The sequence below is a fragment of the Anabrus simplex genome, chromosome 14 (assembly GCF_040414725.1).
Source record: "Anabrus simplex isolate iqAnaSimp1 chromosome 14, ASM4041472v1, whole genome shotgun sequence".
Taxonomy (NCBI): domain Eukaryota; kingdom Metazoa; phylum Arthropoda; class Insecta; order Orthoptera; family Tettigoniidae; genus Anabrus; species Anabrus simplex.
In genome coordinates, this window is record NC_090278.1 from 44,801,552 (window position 1) to 44,824,891 (window position 23,340).

A 23,340-nucleotide genomic window follows, 5' to 3' on the forward strand; every position below is an offset into this window, starting at 1 on the left:
TGATATACTCTAGAATAGATTGCTGACAGGAAGGGAAAAGGGAGTATCATTATTGAGAAGGGAGGAACTTTCTATGGACTTGACTCGAAAATTTTGTTAAGGGGCAGAGTTTGATTACTGATAACCCACTTCAAAGGTTGGCACCTCTGCTGTAGTCGCATCCTAGTTCATGAACCGTGGGCAATGGCTAAGTGGCTTAGTAAATGGTCCTGAGAGTCGGGATACCAGTTGCTATGGAATGGGAGTGGACATATTCTGAGTCATGGTGCTCCTTGTGTTCTGTGCAGTCCACGTGGTCCCTAACCCGTTACAGGAGAGATCCTCACTGGGACTATGTGTAAGTAAGGGTAGCATTCTGCTTCACAGAATTTTCACCGAGCATGGTCAGAATGTTTTAAGCAAGCCTTGGGACCAATGGGAGAAACAGAGTCCCACTCCTATTTGACAGGTGAGGGTCTTCTTGGAAACAGTTTGGCAAGTGAAAAGGAATTCACTTGGGACCTATCAATATTAATGCAGCTTATGGAAGAAGATATATAGAACTGGCTCAGTCAGCAAAGATGATACATCTGGATATGTTAGGAGTTAATGATATTCTTGTAAGTGGAGATAACGAGGAAGAGATTATAAAGTATACTTGATGGGTGTTAAAAGGGGAAGGGGAGAGTGTATGGTAGGACTGTTCATTAGGAATACTATTGCATGCAATGTAGTTTCTGTTAGGTATGTAAATGAGTAAATGATGTGGGTAGATTTGGAAGTTGGAAAAATTAGGACAAGAATTGTCTCAGTGTACTCACCATGTGAGGTTGCAGATGAGGATGAATTTGACAAGTTTTGTGAAATGTTGATTGACATCATAATCAGGGTCTACAGCAAGGATAGGTTTGTGCTAATGGGCAATTTCATTGTGAGATTTGGAACCAGAACTGAAGGATACTGAAGGGGGATTGATAAATGTGGAAAAGATATTGAAGCTATAAGGAATGGGAAGCATTTGTTGGACTTCTGTGCTAGTATGGGTTTATTAGCAGTTATGGATGCATTCTTCAAGCATAAGGCTATTCACCACTGCACATGGGAGGGTAGGGGCACCTGATCCATAATAGACTACTGTGTATCCTAACTGTCTTTGTATTCAGGAAATCTGTTAGGAATGTGAGTGTTTTCTGGTAATTTTTTGATGATACAGACCACTATCTGATCTGTAGTGAACTGAGGTTCTGTAAACCTAGGATAGAGAATGTGACATTTGTCTGTAGAATAATAAGACTAGAAAATCTTCAGGTCAAGAAAATTAGACAGGCGTACATGGATTTGTTCAGTGAAAAGTTCCAAAAAATGGAGAGTAAGCAGATTCAGGATATATAAAGAGAATGGGTGGCATACAGGGATGCTGTAGTAGAAACAGCAAGAGAATGCCTAGGAATAATTGTGTGTAAAGATGGAACGTGTTTCTGGAACAATGAAGTGAGAGCAGTTTGTATATGTAGAAAGAAGGCTTATCAGAAATGGCTCCAAACAAGAATTAACACGTTGAGTGCCGAGCCGATTGTAGCACACTATTCCACTGGTGCCAGGCATGTTTTTGAATTGCATTCCGCTGGTGCCAAAGCAATTGTACGCGTTGTAGTCTGTTTATATAATCTTGGGATGTATTTATATGATGTACTAAGTAAATTTTATCTCACCATACCATGGTCATGTGTGACGCCATATGGTGTCACAACAATTTTTAGGAAAGATAAAATATAGCGTGATGCCATATGGTGTCACAGAATTTTTTGACATGGAATGTTCAATACGAATTTCAAATACGGGATATATATTTGCTAATTCAAATTAACGCAATATTTATGAAAACCTAGTAAAATGCAAAACAAGTACTTATATTACATTACATATTGTTGTGAACAGTTTTCTGATAACTCTAAACAATGAAAATATGCATCTCGGCACGCCCGAGTTCTTGTTACTCGTTGTAATTTTTCAAACCTTATTGGCATCGTTGTTCAAACATCGTCCTTTGTACACTTGTTTCATGTGCTGTTTTCATATTTACGTTTTGCACATCTAATCGGGAAGTTAAGGGGAACGCGCTAACTATACGCCACCTGGCTGCTGGCGCAGCTCGACGTAGCCTGGTTGGTTCACGTCCGCTGCTCCGCTCCTCCCTACCTCTCCGCCACATCCCGATACTCTAATACACTTCTAATTTTATGGCTATTTATTTGTTCAATTTTGGCGTTTAAACTTGCGCTGGGTACATGCATTTTTCACCTTAGCATTCTACTGCCTCCCACGAATATTCCTACCAAATTTCATCCGAATCCGAGTGTAACACATGTATGTGTTCCCTCGTAAGATTATTACCAATATCTTCCATTTTTCATATTTTTGCACAACTATATAAACTGAGTGATAATACGTACGTAAACGAGGAATAAACAATGCCTGGCGCGCTTTCACCTGTGACAATGACCACTGGCCAGTCAGTGGCTTCAGAAGAATACTGTGGCACCACATGGTGGCATACAGTAAAAATACATAGCTGGAATAGACCGTGAAGTTCGCCCTTCACGTAGTACCAATTTTACGCACATAGATGTCACAGCTGATTATCTACGGCGCATCGCCTGAAACTCAACTGTGCCGCCATATGGCATCATGCCCACTCTGATTTCAAGAACGGTGTGCCGCCATATGGCGTCACGCCATCTCAAATTTGAAGACCACCGTGACGCCATATGGCGGCATGTGGCACCCAACGTGTTAATGCAGATGGGGAATTGTACGTAGAATAAAGAAACAGAGTGAAATAAATAGTTGTTGAATCCGAAAAGTAGTCATGGGAAGATTTTCGTAATAATCTGGAAAGGTTGGGCCAAGGAGCAGGAAAACCTTTCTGGACATTAATAAATAATCTTAGAAAGGGAGAGAAAAAAGAAATGAACAGTGTTTAGGGTGATTCAGATGAACTCATAATAAATCAAAGGGAATCACTGGACAGGGGCAGGAATATTTTGAAAATCTTCTAAACTTAGCAGCAATCTTTCTGTTGATGTCATGAACAACAAAGCTAATGGGGAGGAGGGCAATGATATTGGTGGAATTCCACTTGAAGATATTGAAAGGATGTTAAATAAACTCAATTGTGATAACGCAACAAGAAGTATAGTGGCAAGGCAGGGTCAGAATGGCTTCACGGAGTATTAGTAAGCTACCTTCTTATCAGACAAATGCAGTATAAGCAAGGGAACAGGATTATCGAGGTATCTCATTGATCGATATACCAGACAATGTGTTCACTGGGATTTTGGAAGGGACAGTCCGATCAGTGCTTGGATGAAAACTAGTATGGTTTTAGGTCACAGAGGGAAATAAATTGGGAACTTATCTTAATGAAGTCCTCACTTCTCTGACTCTAGTAGAATATATTTTAAGGATTTAAGCACAATTTAAAGATAAATGTTTATATATTTCTAAATGTCTTTGAGTGTTATTTGAAAGAATGTGATGACAATCTTTGAAGAAAAAACTTGTTTCTTTTGCCAGTATAGTTCTGTCACCATACAGGGTCTCTCTTACAAACCTAGAGCAAGCACACGTTGCGCGTCGCTGACCTGCTTTAAGCATATATACAATCCTATATGAAGGATGCTGCAAGTGTCATCCTTCACAATGAGGGACTTATTAAGATTTTCTGCATACCAATAGCAAGATTTATGACTGTTCACACGACCATTAGGATGAAACCAGGCCTCATCTGAAAAGAATACAAATTGTGGGTTGAATAAACGATCATTCATTGATGCAAGATACCACTCACAATATCGCATTCTTGTGGCTTGATCAACAGGTGTTAAACCTGTACGACTTGATGCATAACAGCTTTGTAGCTCTGTGTGCACAAGAAACCGAGACACCTACTCGTGCTAATTTTGTGAGTGATTTATTTGGCGACTGTTCTTGATTTGCACCAGTGTCATCTAGCTCTGTTTGTTGAGCACTGAGCAAGTAGTTTCAAAATGATTTACAATTATCTATGCTTTTTGAAGGTATTTGGAAATTGTCGAACAAATGGATCCTGAACCCGTCGGGCTGACTCGTAGTTAAAATAATTTTGACACACAAAAAGTATGGTGGTGCAATGATAACTGTCTCACCATGTGAACAGCTGAGATTCAGACTGGCAATTGATGCTAGGTTGAACACAAGCGCACTCCTTGCAAGGTCAAGCACTATGCGCACGGTGGTTAGGTCTCCGAGAGTCAAAATGCCGCTGGATGATCTGGGTTTATGAGTGAGACCCTGTTTTTTTTTACGTGGCTTATAAATTTGTTTATTCAGACTTACTTTCAGCAGACTGAGGAAACTGAGTTGAAACTTCAGATGTCACAGTCTTATGTTGAAGCTGTTATTATTTGGCCAGCTATTCAGTTGTTTTGTTGCAAGTTCTAGTATATTCTAAGCATGTGGAACTGTCAGTTGTAGTTTACAAGGCTTTTTATGTGAAACAACAGAGTTTTTTCCCTTGTGAGACGCAACATTGTAGTGGACCTAGTCTGAACATCTTGACATTTGAGAGGACTTCTCTTCTTTGTCTGTGAAGGGAACCCTTATCAATTTGTTTGTCTCAAACAAGAAGTGAATTTGGTGCAAGGAGAGAATAATAATATTTTGTTTTCTCTAGGTCGAGAAGGATGAAGTTAACCGTGAGGACTCTGACATCACTGGAATTCTTCCAGATACGTAAGTATTGACCTTCTAAGAGAACTTTGCTCCTTGTAAAAACAACAATGTTGTTATAATAATTTAATAGTAAATGGCGTAGTAATTGGCTTGTTACAATAAATATCAATATCAAACAATATATGTGATGCTCTGCAGCAAATCATATTTTAACCCTTCTGGAGCCAGTCAGTAGTGCAAGCACCTGCCCTTTAGATTGCCAAACTCAATCAGGGTGGCCTTTAAAAGTCCAGTCAGAAGTTGCCAGAGCTTAAAATTCTCTGATACACATAATTTCGAGGCAACTTATAGTAACGTGCATACGTTTGTGGCAACCTGTAGTATAGGGACTACAAGTTATTGTGTGCCTGACCTTGCTTTGACAGTTCTAAGAGGGTGTTATAGCTTTCACAAGAATCATTTCCTGTGTTTAGAAATACAGTAAAATCTTGTTAATTCGGAGTTGTTGGGACGCAAAAATCTGACTTCGAATTACATGAGTTCGAATTGCCAACTCTTAATTCAGAAATGCCAACCCTTGCCGCATCAAAAAATATTCTGAGACCTGTACTGCGTGCAATTAACCTTGATTCAAAGTTTAAACCCTTGAAATACCTTGGAAATATATGATTTCCAAAATGTATCCAACAAGGTGCATTAACAGTATTCAAATTCACAATACAGTATTCACTTGGATAACTCACTGACAAACATAACCTCATGCAATCAAAGTAAACAAAAACATGTTTCAAAGATGAGAAATCTAAAATGGCTTTCTGAGCAAGTCCTTTATTGAATGGATTACTGAACTGAAAGCATTTTAGATGTCCTGTACTTGTGCGGAAAGTACCCGATGCCCTTAAAACATAGTGGTTTATCAGACTTGCCTATGACAAGGGGAGAAAGTCTCTCACTTCCATCTGCATTTGAACACAGTACAGTGACTCACCTATCCTTGTACGATTTCCCGCCATGGTACTCATCTCGTAATTCAGAAATGCGAACCCCTGCCGCATCAAAAGTGTTCTAGGACGCATTAATGCACGCAATCACCTTGATTCACAGTTTAAATCTTTCAAATGCCTTGGAAAAAACTCTTCCCAAAATGTATCCAACAAAGTGCATTTATATTATTCATATAATGCACTTGAATAAATCACTGGCAAACATAACCTCACGCATCGAAAGAAAATAAAACTGCATGATTCAAAGATGAGTACAGATTATGCTGGCTCGCTTGTGCAAGTCCTTTTTTCGTTGGATTACTGAACTGAATGCATTTTAGATGTTCTGTACTTGCACAGAATGTGCCCGATGCCCTTAAAACATCGTGGCTTATCAAACTTTCCTGTGGTGAGGGGAAGAAATCTCTCGCTTCTCTGTGCATTGCAACACAGTGCAATGACCCCCTTGTACAATTTCCCGGCTGGCACTTTCCTCCTATAAAACCATAAGTCCGTTTGGGCTCGGCATTAAAAAACAATGTAGTTTCATCGGCATTGACAATATTCGGTGCGTACGAATTGATTATATGAGCCACGCTTTTTTGCCAACTGTCGGCATCACCGGTGTTCGCGGATTCTGCTTCTCCACACGCTGCCTGCTAAGTGATATTATGGTGTTCCTTAAAACACTGAATACAAAAGAATTACTATTTTACTCAAACTTAGCAAATATGAAGCACACTGTAGACACACCGAAGTGAGTGAAAATACTGAAATCCACCCCAGCACGTTCCGGAAGACGCGTTCTATCATGACGCGGATACATTTTGAATTTAAATTACTGTGAAAAAAACAATTTTTTAAATGTAAAGGCAGCTTGAATTGAAAGTCTGAATTTTGGTAATGGGACCGACATTATTCTTCGAATGATGAATTATCCGTATTTCAAATTAAAAAATTTAAATATCATGCAAAACCGTTCCGCATGTTTCCGGGAATGAGAGCTTCTTCAAAGTAGGCGGGACTTTTAATTAACCGATTTTGAATTATCAAGGTTCTACTGTACTGCTAACCGGTCAGTAAGAGATTGCTCCTTGCAGTGAGTGGATTTGTCACAGCAAAATGACAAGTGGTTCACGTGATAATTTTCAGTAGGTATTGATGACGATAAATTAATGCAGCATTTGGAACAATGCAAAGATAACGTGGATGATTTATCGGATAGCGATGATGAAGTTAGTTCAGAGAGTAGCGACAAAATTATACCAGACAGCCCCCAGAATCACCGCAGCTAAAGAAGAGAGTTTTATTTGTTTCTAACGGCACTAGAGCTACTGTGCATATGGTGGTAGATGAAACTGTTGATAACGAAGATGATGATAACGTCTCTGGAGAACATTTTGTGGAAATTTCTCCCGGTGAACCCGACAACATTCCTCAACCTCCTGTCTCCTTCATGGAACTTCTTGGACCTAAACATGTCCCTCCGTTTGATTCTCCGCCCATATCGTACTTCAATTTACTTTTCAATTTCTCTCTCCTAAACCTTTGTCACATATAGTCCTCTATCATTACGTAAATGCCGGTCCCTGCGGGCCAAGTGTAGTGTGCCTGCCTCTCACCCGGAGGTCATGGGTTCGATTCCCAGCCAGGTCAAGAATTTTTACCTGGGCCTGAGGGTTGGTTCGAGGTCCACTCAACCTAATTGACCCTGAGTGATTGCAATCGGGGAGATATCTGAGGGTGAGAGAACGGTCCAGGTCTAGAGAACCAAGAATAATGACCAAGAGGATTCATCTCGCTGACCATGCGTAATCTCGTAAACTGCTTGTCTTCGAACTGAGCAGCAGTTGCTTGACAGGCCAAAGCAAATCAGGGCTTTAGTGCCATAGATATTTTAATAATTTAATAACCAAAAACGAGGAAAGGTTTTTGCAGAAAACAAAAACTATAATATCATGTGTTATTTTTTATTTTTTAATAATTCAGAATTATTTTTTATACTATGTTGTCCGCACATAGAAAATTTATTGTCAGTATTTCCCATACATCGATACATGTACACAAATTTTTTCTGTGAGTAAAATTGTCTTGTTTTTAATAGTGACTTATGTTTGAATTTTTATTATTATGTTTTTAATTTTCTTGTTCAAATGAAATTTTCGATAGAATTGTATTTAGAAATACCTTGTACATTGTTATGTGTATTATTTTTTAATGTAAATGATTTTTTTCAAAGTAGATATTGAAAGTGAAACTGTGAAAATGTTTTTCTCTTCCTAAAAATAAACGTTATCGGCAGCTGTAATATCAACAATAAAACGTTTTTAATACTTTATATTATTCTGAATCTTTTTTTATTTTACGTAGTCGATATGTAGAAAATTTCTTCCTGGTATTTGCTATACACCGGTAGATATATGCAAATTTTAAAATACATGTATTTCCAATAAAAATGGCCTGACATTTTACAGTGGTAGATTGGAGGTGGAGCTCTGGCCTCTTCCATCTGGTGGTGAGCAACCGACCAGATTTGTCCCTAGCTCCAAGAGAGTTAAATTGGATAATCGCATTTTTGGATTAATTTATATTTTGATAGTAGATAAGTTTGCGATCATTTTCATGAAAACCAGAAGTCTCTAGCTTTAAAACTGATCACTTTATGTAACTTTGGAGCTATAAGAAAAAACTTATTGCATTTTGAGAAAATCTCTTGGAAAATGGGAGTATAATACTCCAATAATATATTGAGGATTGAAGAAAATCTGACTGTTTCACTGGATAAAGGAATACCAGCTTTGCATATTACAAAAATTTTCATAAATAATTAGGCATTTTATTCCTGGAAATTAAAGTATGTAAATATGTAAAAAAAAATTGAAAAAGACAAATGAAATTGCAGTCTTGCTGCACTCATATACGTATTTAAGGAACCATATCTTAAGTTGCTAATATTGTGACTTAAGGTAATATGCACAGCTTGTTTCTAAGGTTATTATGAAGACTTTTCAATATGGTAACTCCTTTCATCACGCAGTTTAGCACATTCACTGCCAATGGCGTCAAGGTGATATATGGAGCAATGCTGCTGCCGCTTGAAAGTGTCCAAAGCCCTATGTTCCTAAAGCTCCTTAGAAACGTGCCAGCTTCGCGGTTGATGCTTTGGTTATGCCGGCACTGCAGGAAGGCTACCTTTGGAACAATTTGCTGCACTCGGTTCCATTGTTGAGCAATTAGGTGACAGTCAGTATTGCTTTGAAATGGAGAACAACAAGTCAGAGCCCAGTCCGTCTAATCCTAAGTAGCAGTAGTAGTAGTAGTAGTAGTAGTAGTAGTAGTAGTAGTAGAAGAAGAAGTATGAGAGACAATTTTATACTAAGGAATATTTAATTAAAATGCTAGAAGTTTCTGACAGCGAATCTGATATATCGGCAGGCAGTGAGAATGATGATTGGAGGAATTCTGGTAGTGAAAGTGACAACATTACACTGAATGAAGACAACAATGTTCGTGAAAATGTGCAATCAACATCCGCAAATGAAGATGAAATTAATTGGGTAGGTGATCCAGTGGGAATGATCCATCATGTTATGCATTGTTACACAAATAATTCACACAAAAGAAAAGTATTGCTTGACGCTTTAAGGCATCAAAAAGTAAATATTGTTTTATATGCATATTGTTTACTTTTTTTAAAACTTGATGGTAAGTTTAGTGCCATTTATTAGGATAGACTGATACTGCCAAAACAGCTCCTGAGAAGATATTTTAGAAAATGGTGGCAGCAAATGTGTTAAGGATCATGCTAACAGGTGGCGCTCAAAACTAAAAATCGTTATTTTGCACCTACCCCACCCCTTTTTTCTTCATGGCATAAAATTTTGTCATGTGACTTATGGTATGGTTTTCTGGAGAATGTCGCATATAGATAAGATAAAGTAAGGACAGTCTCCTCATACCACTCTCTTGAAGTCTCCCTCCTTCTCTTCTCAGCCCCCAGGCTGTGTCAGGACGGCACACTGTCGTACGTTCACTCTTGATGAGAGAATTGTATACATTCATGGAGTGAGTAGCTGCGTGCTTTGTTCACGTACCTGTCAGACATTCACTCTTGATGAGGGAAGTGTATACATTCATGTTGTGAATAGCTGCATGGTTTGGTGAGTATCTGTCAGATTTTAACTCTTGATGAGGGAAGTGTATACATTCATAGAGCGAGTAGCTGTGTGGTTTGGTCACGTAGCTGTCAGACATTCACTCTTGAGGAGGGAATGTATACATTAATGGAGCGAGTAGCTGCGTGGTTTGGTCACGTACCTGTCATACTTTCACTCTTGATGAGGGAATGTATACATTCATGTAGCGAGTAGCTGCATGGTTTGGTCGCGTACCTGTCATACGTTCACTCTTGATGAGGGAATGTATACATTCATGGAGCGAGTAGCTGTGTGGTTTGGTCGTGTACCTGTCATATGTTCACTATTGATGAGGGAATGTATACATTCATGAAGCGAGTAGCTGCGTGGTGTAGTCACGTACCTGTCATATGTTCATTCTTGATGAGGGAACGTATACATTCATGGAGCGAGTAGCTGCGTGGTTTGGTTACGTACGTGTCAGCTTGTGTTTGGGAGATAGCCCTGAAGATGGTTCTCTGTAGTATCCTAATTTCACACCAAGTGATAAATAAGCCTACAATCAGTTCCTTCCTGATCCTAACCCTTTTCTACCCCATCATCACCATAAAATGTGTTGTTGCTGTGATGTAAAGCAAAGTATGACAAGAAAGAGATAAGTATAGTGTTCACATCTCTGAAATTAGTTTTTGTCACATTAGGCCTTAAAAGGCACATTTCTCTTTTCCTCCATTTCCACTGAAGCATCCACATTCATAGAAGCAACGATTAGAGCTGAGTTTTGTATAGGCAGCTCTCACATCTCGCTGTCTTGAAACATAGATTCACAATTAAGTATTTATTTATTTTCCACCTAGTCGATACAATGATTGCTTAAGGCAATTTTTAATGGTCAAAAGTGGTACATGTTTCGTATATTATCAACATCTTCAGCCACATAACACTGTTTAGATGAAAAATATATAAAATTGACAAAGTAATGCTTTAGAGGAAGTGTCCTTAAAATTAACATAAGATTGACAAGATTAAAACAAACAAATAACTCAAGAGAAAATATATAAATTATTTCTACAATAGACTGCTTTCTATATTTCTATATAAAATATATAAATTATTTCTACAATAGACTGCTTTCTATTGTAGAAATAATTTATATATTTTCTCTTGAGTTATTTGTTTGTTTTAATCTTGTCAATCTTATGTTAATTTTAAGGACACTTCCTCTAAAGCATTACTTTGTCAATTTTATATATTTTTCATCTAAACAGTGTTATGTGGCTGAAGATGTTGATAATATATGAAACATGTACCACTTTTGACCATTAAAAATTGCCTTAAGCAATCATTGTATTGACTAGGTGGAAAATAAATAAATACTTAATTGTGAATCTATTGAAGTGCGATACGGACCATGAAGCTGATTTTATGTAAGTCTTGAAACATCTTGTGTGCAACTGTGACCTCCATGTTGTGAGTCAATGGTGTCGAAGGGTGGACACTAGAGCCTTGGACTGTGGATGTATCACAGATTGGTAGGCTAATGAGGAAGTGCAAACATTGGAAAGCATCCCTTTCAGCCTGATACTAGAGAGAAGAAAAATATGGATGGACACCAGAGCCTCCCAAAATAAGAGACATATTCACTGAAAGATTTATAAATAGTTATTAAATGATACAAAAACAAAGGGACAAAAGGAATGGGACAAAACATAATTATTCAACTGATAACCCCTTATTCCTTATGGAGATCAAGAGTATTTTGCTTAGAAGTATTACAGGATACTCAGTGATTCCTTCAAGCCTATCTTTAATTTTCAGAATTAAACTGTTATCTCTGTGTTGTTTTTTAAGATAAAATGTAAACTTTAGAAGGAGTTGTCCACTGATCATCTTCCTTCATCACCAACGTCCGGGCAGTAGATCAATGACCTCACTTTCCACCATTCCTTTTTGAACATCCTCCACATATCTTGGTTCCATGATCTCCCTTCCATTCTTCTCATGTGTCCAACCACCTTAGGCAATCCTTTCCAGATTTATCTATCTCTAGTTTACCTCGTCTCTCCTTGTTTTACCTTTCACACTTCTGAGGAACAGTGTTAAGGTATTGCATTTTCTTGTTGCAAATTCTGAATCTCTTAAACATGGTTAAATTTTGAATGGTGCAGATGATGACTGTCATGGAATAATAAATGGCTATTGACTGTGGTTCATGCCATCATGCTAATGTTTTATGGTTGACATTGCAGTAGAATCCGAGGATGTATACAATTCTCTGATGTAACTTTTAACAACTGGAGAAACGTCCAAAAGGATCTTCTCCATCGCGGTTCACTGTAAGTAAGGAGATGCCTGTGTTCAGTTGTTAACCATGTAATGACTGAGCTAGTTGGGCACACAGTTGTGTCATTCAACTGTGAACTTGTATTCGGGAGATGATGCGCTTGAACCCCCTGAAAATAATTTTCCCTTGTTTCCCATTTTTGCAGGGTTGTACTTTCATTAAGGCCATGGTAACTTGCTTTCCAGTTCTAGCTCTTTCCTGTCCCGGTGTCATCATAAGACCTCTCCTAACGTAAATCACCCACTGTAAGCTGCATCCTTTGCAGATAAGGACTACAGGATTGTCCTGTGATGCCTCCATTCTTGGTCCCTAGTCAACCTTTGAATTTCTATAACTGTTGGCTATTTAAATCTTCCAATATGTAGGGCATCCTAATATCCAATGGTAGAATATGTCCAGTGTTATTTGTAATCATTTTTTCTAGTGGTTTAATGTCCCACTAACACATCAAAGATTTTCGGACACAGAAGTATGGAAGGTAACGGCCATGGCCTTAATTAATGTACAGCCCCAACATTTACCTGGTGTTAAAATGAGAAAGCATGGAAAACCATCTTCAGGGTTGTCGATGGTGGGATATGAACCCGTGATCTCCCGAATGCAAGTTCACAGCTACATGACCCGAACCACACAGCCAATTCACTCGATCCAGTCAAGTCGAGTGGTGCACTCTGGACTTTTACTAAGTTGATGGCATATTGGACGTATGCACAGTATACAGCTGTCCAATTAGAGGTAGTAGGAGAAGATAATATGACCTTGTCCATGACTATGTGACATGTAATTATTACTCTCCTTCACTGAACATTATACTCCTATATTACATCTGTGTTCGGTCAGCATCAGCTAAGTGTTGTCTCAGAAATATACTCTTATGTTAAAGCTTAAGATTCTTTTTAAATATTCGTTTTCAATTTCATCGTTGAGCATGTGCTGTGGATCACTTAATTGATGTCTGTAAGTTGTTCAGTTTTATCCCTTTTGTAAAAGCCTCATACTAGGAAGCAAAATACACTTATCAGCATCTCAGCCATAAGCAACCTGCAGTACTCTGTCAGGTCACCAGTTAAATCCAATATAAAGTCAGCTGTCTGTTAATGTATTTAAATTGGACAAAGTGGAAGAGGATTTGGCCAGCCCCGTGGTTAGGGGTAGTGTGCCTGCCTCTCGTCCGGAGGCCCCAGGTTTGATTCTCAGCCAGGTCAGTGATTTTTCTCTTGATCTCAGGGCTGGTTTGAGGTCCACTCAGCCTACGTGATTAGATTTGAGGAGCTATCTCATGGTGAGATGGTGGCCCCAGTCTCGAAAGCCCAGAATAACGGCTGAGAGAATGTGTTGTGCTGAGTGCTGACCACACGACCCCTTGTAATCTGCAGGCCTTCGGGCTGAGCAGTGGTCACTGAGCAGGCCAAAGCCCCGTCAAGGACATTAAGTGCCATCGGGTTTGGTTTGGTTTCTTTGGTTTGGAAGAGGATTTGACTTCGGAATTCAAGAACACCCAGCAGCATTTTGGCTACATAAGCATGATAAATGAGCACATCTACATGACACAGAATATGAAGTATCAAATTTGCAGAATTCTCTCACCATTTTTACACACACTTCCCAAATGGATAACAGCAATTTAGAAAGATTAGAAATTTATAGACATGGATATTGTCTTGGATGGAATCAATACCAGTCAAGAGATCATCAGCAAAGCTTCTTGTTTGATTACCTCAGCCACCATAGGGTGAAAGTCCGGTCCATCAATTGCTGGCTTCTTTAAGCACCTTGTTACTGAGTGGTGCTGGCCTTCTGACTCCAACTTGGCAGGTTTGACCCTGGTTCAGTCTGGTGGTATTTGAAGATGCTCAAGTATGTCATGTTGGTAGATTTACTGGCTCATAAAAGAACTCCTGCGGGAAAAATTCCGGCACCTCGGCATCTCCAAAAACTGTCAAAAGTAGTTACTGGGATGTAAATACAATAACATTGAAATACAGCTGGTGCAGTTCCCTAAGTCATTGTGGTCAGGCTTGAAGGATTACAGAGATGATCCTGTTCATGTTCATTGGTCAGTACATGCCTATAGATTATTTGTGTGGCTTTTTCTCAAAGTGTCAAAGAGCTCATGAGGATCTGATTTATCATAAGTGGTCATGCCATGATGCTACGACCTGATTCGTCCATAGGAGGGAAAATGTTGAAGTTTGCTTTGCACAGTTGCCCTTCCCTGAGATGTTGGCTTACAGACAATTTCTTCTTCTAACCAAAAACGTCCCACATTACCCTGCATAGTGTCATTCAGTTCCAGCAACAACATAGTAGCCGATTAATACCAAACTTGAGGCACTTTAACACAATATCCCAGGAAATATCCACACATCGCCTTTGCATTGTATAACAAATATATTTTAGTCAGACTGGTTTAAATTCGTGGAAACTTCTTGTGTTCATGGTAGACGAGATGTCCTTCACACTAAATATGTTTTCAAAACTTACCGACAAAGAGGTCCATAGATAATCCTTTTCGACACCCATTATACGATACGTCTTACCACACACTGTCAGTTGCAGAAGAAATTACACAAAACTAATCAGCCACTTCAAAAGTAAATTAATAAACTAAAACATGCAGATGACTTAGCAAGGTAGGTTCAGATAAGTAAAGGCTCCACGGCCACTTCCATCCCTTAACTAGTTAGGGTTAGGATTCAATCTCCATTTCTTGAACTAAGTTTCTATTCCAACCAGGTCTCTCTGTAGCATTTTTTCTGTTTCACTAAAGTCCCGATATAAAATGCCTAGTGTTATATCATCATCACAACAGAATATTCATGATGTTGTTTCTGGGAGGTCAGATATATACAAATTGAACAGCAGAGGAGAAAGAGCTGACCCTAGAGGCAAGTCATTTTTGATTTTTCTGTTCCCCATACACACTTGGAATCGTCCGTCATTGAACATGTTATTGATGTCTTGCATGATGGTTCTACAGGATAAAATTGAGAGGAGCCTGTAAATTAATCATTCCCTCAAGGCTGTATCAAACGCTACTGTGAGATCAATGAATGTGGCTGATGTCTTGAGCTGTGTCTGGAATCCTGTTTCAGTGTGGGGTATTAGCGATAGTGATTGGACCTGAAACTGCCTTCATCTAGTGGAATACCGTTGCACTAATTTTGCTGTAGATGAGCCTTTCAAAGAGCTAAAATTCTTGATGAATTCCATCAGAGCTTTATTCAGTTGAACATCTTTAAGAGCCACATCGATTTCTTGTGCAAATGGCTGAGAGTAGCTTGATGTTTGTGGTGTTGTTGATTTCAATGTACCACCAACAGACATCCTTTTACAGGTGGATTTTATACAACAAAATATAAAGGACGGAACAAATAAGAAGAAAGTAGGGCCTAGTATTTAAAAAACCATGATTATCTGGCAGTACCTGGATGGGATGCTTTGTTTCATTCTCCAACTCCCTATACATTTCTTCTACAAGGAGCTAGGTTGCTATTCTCTATTTTTTTTATCCTTCGCTCCCTCCGAGGAGGGACTGGACAGGACTTCATCAGCAATGCATACCTGCCAACTTTTCCCATTTAGGCGGTAGACTTCCGATTTTCGACAGTTCTTCCCGCCTCCCGATTATTCTACTATTTTTCACGATTTTAGCTTATATTTTGGTGAACTTCAAACATTTGTTTTCAAATCCCGCCATTTCAGCTTTTTTACGCCAGTGGCCGGAAGTCCTTCGCTCATTGGCCGCTTATCGACGTTTATTAATGCGAGAAATGTGCGCGAATGTGCGATGATTATTGAAAACTTTGTATCGCGACGCGTATATCGAGTGTTAATCTCTCGTTCTCGCGTGCACATCAATATAGTCGATTCCATTCTCTTTGGTCGACTCTAGACGCTACGTATTGAGTCTTTCTTAGTAATTGACAGAATGACTAGTGGCTTTCTAAAGATATTAGGAGCCATTTGGAGACAATTCCGACTAATTTTAATTTATCTCAGTATAAATAAAATAAGAGTTTTGTCTGTACATTGTTCAGGATTAAATAAGAATGATATTTCCGTACAGGTCGTGACCATATTAACAAAGGGAAATACACCTTTAAATTTTCCGTAATTTTGTCTGTCTGTCTGTCTGTATATATATATATATATATATATATATATATGTATGTGTGTATGTATGCACGCTCATCACGAGAAAACGGCCGAAGAGCATTTAACGAAAATCGGTATATAACGTTGGTGAATAAGTCGCTACAATCTAGGCCATAAATAATCTCATTCACCGTGAGTGAAATAATAGTTTAGGGGAAGACCTAAAATTGAATTCTCTAATATTTATGTTATTATTGGCCCTATCGATAAATGCTACATAACTAAAGTTATGTATTATTAAATTTCCTATCATTTATGTCTTCTATATTTTTACCGTACCGGCTATGATAATAGAGATGTTCATGAATTTGGATCGTTTGTGCTAAGTCCATATCAGCGCCGAAGTACGAGGAAATGAGTGAACAGAATTTTACGTAAAGTCGCGGAATAAGGAACTACAGTCTACGCTATGAATAATTTTATTCACTCTGTCAAAAATGGTAGTTTAGGGCAGGGTGCTAAAATTTTAATTTTTAAATACCTATCTTATTGGTCATATTGAAAAATACTACATAATAAAAGTTATAGGGAATACAATTTCCGATTATTTATGTCTTATTCAGTTTTACTGTACCGACTACAATAATATTGGTGGTGATGGTGAATAAATTTTGAACATGATTATAAGAATGAGAAGAAAGTCATGAAGGAACGATCGCTTGAATAATAACACAAGAGGGAGTCATGACGACTCACTTTACATTAGATGCTCTAATATCACAGAGTCGGAAGAAAACTAAATGTGAATGCCTCCAATAAAGAAAGCTCATAAAAATTGATCTACAATAACAGTACATTGACCTTTATTTTTTGTGATGTGCTTTGTGTATTCTGCTGCCATTTATCTCCGATAGATAGGATTACTGCTGCGTGTCGGGTATAACAGCCTGCCTGAATATTGGCGGGAAGTAGTTGGGGAGTTAGATCTCTCTCTTCTTTAGCGTGCCATTCCTCTGGTTCATAAATTTTCTGATACTACTGCATACCTGCCAACTTTCCCGATCTAGGCGGGAGACTCCCGATTTTCGAGAGTTTTTCCCGCCTCCCGATTATTCTATTATTTTTCCCGAATTTAGCTTATTTTTGGTGAACCTGAAACATTTTTTTTCAGCTTGTTTTACGCCAGTGGCCGGAAGTCCTTCGCTCATTGGCCGCTTCAAACGAAATATCAACGTTTATTAATGCGAGAAATGTGCGCGAATGTGCGATGTTTATTGGAACTTGTATATCGCGACGCATATATCGATTCTCAATCTCTCGTCTCGCTTGTTATGTTCGTGTTCGTTCACACTGCACATCAGTCTAGGCGATTCTAGAGACTAGTCGCTAGACATGTAGTCTTTTTCAGTAATTTAGTGACAGTATTTCAATTATAAGGCTAGTGACTTTTCTAGATATTTTAGGATCCTTTTGGAGACAATTCTGACTAATTTCAATTTATCTCAATATAAATAAAGGGTTTTGTCTGTACATTGCTCAAAATTTATAAAGAATGATATTCCTGTACAGGTCGTGACCACAGTAACAAGGGGAAATGCACTTTTTAATTTTCCTTAAACCGAGCTCGATAGCTGCGATCGCTTATGTTTGGCCAGTATCCAGTATTCGGGAGATAGTGGGTTCGAACCCCACTGTCGGCAGCCCTGAAGATGGTTTTCCGTGACTTCCCATTTTCACACTAGGCGAATGCTCGGGCTGTACCTTAATTAAAGCCACGGTCGCTTCCTTCCCACTCCTGGCCCTTCCCTGTCCAACCGTCGCGATAAGACCTATCTGTGTCGATGCGACGTGAAGCAACTAGCAAAAAAATTCCGTAATTTCTGTCCGTCTATCTATATGTATGTATGTATGTATGTATGTATGTATGTGTGTATGTATGTATGTACGCTCATCAGGAGAAAACGGTTGAAAAGAAATGAATGAAAATCGGTATATGAAATCGGGGAATGAGCCGCTACAATCTAAGCATAAATAATTTTATTCACGCTGAAGTATATAGTTATATAGTATTAAATTTCCTATCATTTATGTCTTATACATTTTTACCGTACCTGCTCTGATAACAGAGATATTCGTAAATGTATATTTTTAACCGAGCTCGATAGTTGCGATCGCTTAAGTGCGGCCAGTATCCATTATTCAGGAGATAGTGGGTTGACTCCCCCACTGTCGGCAGCCCTCATGATGGTTTTCCGTGGTTTCATCTTTTCACGCCTGGCAGATATTGAGGCTGTACCTTAACTAAGGCCACGGTCGCTTGCTTCCCACTCCTAGACTTTTCCAGTCCCATCGTCGCCGTAAGTCCTATCTGTTGGTGCGACGTAAAGATTTTGGATTTTTCTTGCTATGTCCATATCGGCGCCGATGTACGAGAAAATGAGTGGACAGAATTTAATGAAAATCGGTAAAATGGGGGAATAAGGAACTACAATCTACGCGGTAAATAATTTAATTTACCCTGTTGGAAATTGTAGTTTATTGTAAGATGCCAAAAATTTAATTTTTAATCACCTATCTTATTGGTCATATCGAAAAGTACTACATAACAATAGTTATAGTGAATACAATTTCCGATTATTTATATCTTATTCAGTTTTCCCGTACCGACTATAATAATATTTGTGATGGTGATTAAACTGTGAAGAATGATAACAAAGTCATGAAGGAACGATCGCTTGAATAATAACACAAGAGGGAGTCATGACGACTCACTTTACATTAGATGCTCTATTATCACATATTCGGAAGAAAACTAAATGTGAAGACCTGCAATAAAGGAAGCTCATAAAATTGATAAAAAAATCACATTACATTCACCATTGTTTGTTGTGATGTACTTTGTTTACTCTGCGGCCATTTATCTCCGATGGATGGTATTACTGCTGCATAGGTGCGTATCGAGTATAACAGCCTGCCTGAATATTGGAGGGAGGTAATTCGGGAGTTAGAGATCTCTTCCTTAGCATGCCATTCCTTTGGTTCATAAATTTTCTGATACTACTGGTACGTAACACAGGATCATCGTAGTATTCCAGCTATTTAATCCCTAGTCTGAGGCAGTGATTGGAATGAGCAGTGTGCACACTTAAATGGAATAATTACACAGGAGTGTTTACGGCCTGGTCATTCTAGCTCTGGAACTTTGAACAGTTAGATCGACACCGTAGAACTTTTCGTTAAACGTGAGAAAATGTGCTGTTTTTCATTTTATCGAATATTTCATGACAGCATTGCTTTTAATCTCAACATTCATACTGTCGTCATTGTAATGACCTATGTTGACTGTTGACTTCAGTTGGGAAAACAATAAGGACAGTCTTTCTGAGAATTCCGTAGCGAAGCTCGGGTACATCAGCTAGTTATTTGATAGAAATAGCATTGCGCTTCGCATAATCACACAGGCGCTTGATGCAATATATTAATCTATGCATTTGCTAAGTAATGGCATGACTGATTCACACTTGTGGGGCATTCATACTATTTTCGGAAGATTTATCAGAGACCGATGATGTCATTCACATACTTCCTGTGAGGGAATAGAGATGTGTAATTTTTAGCCGTGTAGCCTCGTATAGCAACAGCCTGGCTTTGAGACAATAAGTGTTATACATATTTTGTAGTACTGTATTGCACACAAGACATGTAGAATAAGCAGCTTTGACCAATTATATCTCCTGATTTCTCCTGATTTTTCCTGATTTTCATACCAAAATCAGCTGATTTTTAGTTTTGTAAAGTTGGCAGGTATGATACTCTCACAGCGACATATGATATTCATAACCAGTTAGCCGCAGAGCCAGGCAGTATATTGTGTCTATTTTGCCATTGATGATGAGTAACGATAGCTCTACATCATTCATACTCTCACTCACTCTGCCACATGTGTTGTTCATATATTCAAGAGATACATAAGACAAGTAGAGTTATATCAGCCTATTGACTTATTACTTTGGATAGGTATTGACCGAGAGAAGTTGATAGCCATCCATCATACATAACATTTTGGGATACTTATGGTTTCTTAGTTTTCAGTGAGGGGAGTTTCTTAACGATAAGAAGAGATGTTCGAAGGATGTATAAATCATTTATTGGCAAGATTCGTCTCACTGCACTTTATTGCTTACAGGCTACATCCCTCACTATTCACCTATAATGCTGATGGAGAGTCTAAACCTACAGATCCTCAGGGAAGCAAATCAAGAAACGATCCCGAACGCACAGCACTTCTGTCAGTAAGTGAGGAAGCAAATTGGGTGTGTCACTTTTGTGGGCAAGTTTGCAAAACAGAAGATCTTGTGAAAAAACACTTAGCAGAGCATAGCGGGGAGCAGTCATCACCTTCGTTGCAGCTTTCTATCATTCATCCGTACGCCACTGCTAGTGAGCGTTTTGCCTCGTGTGATAGATGTAGTAAGCCATTTCCAGGTATTAACCAAACTACTGAGGCGGTTAACATTAGAGGAAAGAAATCGCACTTTTGTTTAACTTGTGGCGACTATATGCTTGCACGTAGCGATAGTAGGCTAGAATCTTACTCATGTACATTGTGCGAGGAGACATTTTCACACAGATCGTTGTTCATATCCCACATGGTCGCACACACAGGCCAGGTGCCTCTGTACTGTAATACTTGTGGAAAGGCCTTCATTCGGGCCTCTCACCTTAACAGGCATGAGCGTAACCATGCCGGGTATCTACCACACACCTGTAGTTATTGCGGTAAAGCCTTTGCTGATCGGTCAAATCTGGATAGACATGTTTTGACACATACTGGAGAGAGACCGCATCCCTGCAATACTTGCGGAAAAGCTTTCACTTTAAAGTCACATTTACGTACCCACATGTTAACACACACCGGTGAAAAACGACATTCTTGTAAATTGTGTGGTAAAGAGTTTACATTGAAATGCAATCTAGAGCTACACATGATAATACATTCTGGGCAAAAGGAACACTGTTGTACGATATGTGGTAAAGCCTTTGCATGCAAGGCATATTTGACCCGTCATCTTATGACGCACACTGGAGAGATGCCTTATTCCTGTTCTTCCTGTGGGAAAGCTTTCTCAAATAGATCTAATTTAAATGCTCATACGCTGACACACACCGGTCAGAAACCCTTTTCCTGTTCTGCTTGTGGAAAAGCATTCACACAGCGATCTCACTTAAAGACGCATATCTTAACGCATACGGGGCAAAAGCGTTATACCTGTGCAATATGTACCAAAGGATTTACGAGGAGGGTGCATTTTGATAAGCATATGTTAAATCACAAAGTGTTTATGCCGCACAGCTGTAAATCGTGTGGCAAGACTTTTCCAGATGCGATTGGTCTTGATTCGCATATGCTGACGCACTCCGAGGGGATTACAGGAACTTCTACGACCTGAAAAGAAATATAACGAGCGAGCGTAATACAATGCGGCATTGGCTCATCAGTTTGGTACCGGAGCTTGTCGTTTCGTGATTTGGGTGGATCTTGAAATGCAGGGATTCGAATTTATTTCAAGAATTCGACATGGTATATACAAGATTGGGACCACTGCCGCCTTGGGGCGAACCCAGAGAAGAATAGCATGACTTTCCTGTACCTTAATATGCATGTATTGCAGGATGCCATGCAATCCTTTCTGAGGTTATCTTAGTCAGTTTTGACATCATAATCGTTACAAAATTGTACGTGTATATCTGGAGTTTGTGTGGTGTGAATTTGTGTGTCTCACTATTCTATTTCATTTAGAAGGTGAAATACTGTATGCTTAGAGTAAAATATTTTGCTGTGAGTCTCAAGATGTATGTAGGTAATTGCTCTTTTCTGATGTTGGACCGTGCAATGGGCAGTGAATAAAATCAGGGAAATTTCAGTTATGAAGTATCTTCCTGAGATTGCTGTTCCAACGTCCTCGTAATGTAATTAAATCAGAGTGTATATAATTAAAATGGGCCGATGACCTTCGATGTTAGGCCCGTTTAAACAACAACACATACATACATACATACATTATCATTATAGACTGTTATGCCTTTCAGCGTTCAGTCTGCAACACAACAACATAAAATTAAAATACTTTAAGTTCTTGTCCTCACTTTTACTGAGATTTTCAGCCGAGGAAATAACTGAAAATTATGTTGTATTTCACTGTTATTTAAACTAACAGATTGATAATCAGGGTTAGGGATAATAATCGCTGTTTTACGGAGCCTAACATTTACGTAATTGTTTTATCGGTAATTCATTTTCTTTTATTAAGAAGTTGACTGGATGTCCTGTGTGCATTGTTATGAAGTAGATACCTGATGAATTTCATTCTATAACAATTGAAGAACCTCAACATAAAGTCATCCAAAGTTTACTTCCTTCAACGAAGTTTTTAATAATTCGAAATGTGTATGTCTATTTTCCTGTAACAATATATTGTAAATGGCTTCTGAAATACTACACCAGTACTGCCACTCCCCCAAAGCTGTCAGCATTATATTCCCGAAAAGACACCTTTTACCTTGTCATATGTATTACAACATAAAAATACAATTTATGGGCTTTCTAACATGATAGTAAGAATGAAATTTTGAAACTCGTGCACAAGAATGTCACGAAATTTACATTCAGCAAACATAATTGATAGTTTTCCTTTTAGTAGTATTTCATCCACGAATTCTTTGCAATATGCTAAATCAAGGTTTTATTTCATTTATTTTCCCTTTTCAGCAGTTTATGAACCTCTTGATGCCTGAAAGGCTCGGAATTTAACCCGCCAGTGTTTGATATATGAGCAAAATGCTCATGGTCATTGAAAATCATCTGTTCTTTTATACAGCATGTAGTTTCGAACTTGAGCCCTGATGTACCTTTGCACTGGAGTTTTGGAAGGAGGACGGATGCATTGAAACGCTCATCTGTGATCTTGAGGAGAGACAGGGAGGTATGAATTATCAGCGACCGTCAAGGGTGAGCATCTTGCTTCACGGGCGACCAGACACGCTGGTGCAAATTTCTGTGTGTGTTATAGTTTCGCTCTTGTTGTAA

General features: G+C 38.7%; 1 protein-coding gene across 1 annotated transcript in view; it reads left to right on the plus strand.

Moving 5' to 3' along the window:
• The window catches only part of LOC136885263 (gastrula zinc finger protein XlCGF57.1), a 33,971-nt gene extending 11,614 nt beyond the window's left edge, over positions 1-22,357 (plus strand). The window contains exons 4-5 of the mRNA XM_067157745.2: positions 4,694-4,752; positions 20,440-22,357. Coding sequence (XP_067013846.2) covers positions 4,694-4,752; positions 20,440-21,703 — 1,323 coding nt within the window. The 3' untranslated portion in view covers positions 21,704-22,357. The remainder of the gene's footprint in view (positions 1-4,693; positions 4,753-20,439) is intronic.
• The last annotated feature ends 983 nt before the right edge of the window (positions 22,358-23,340 follow it).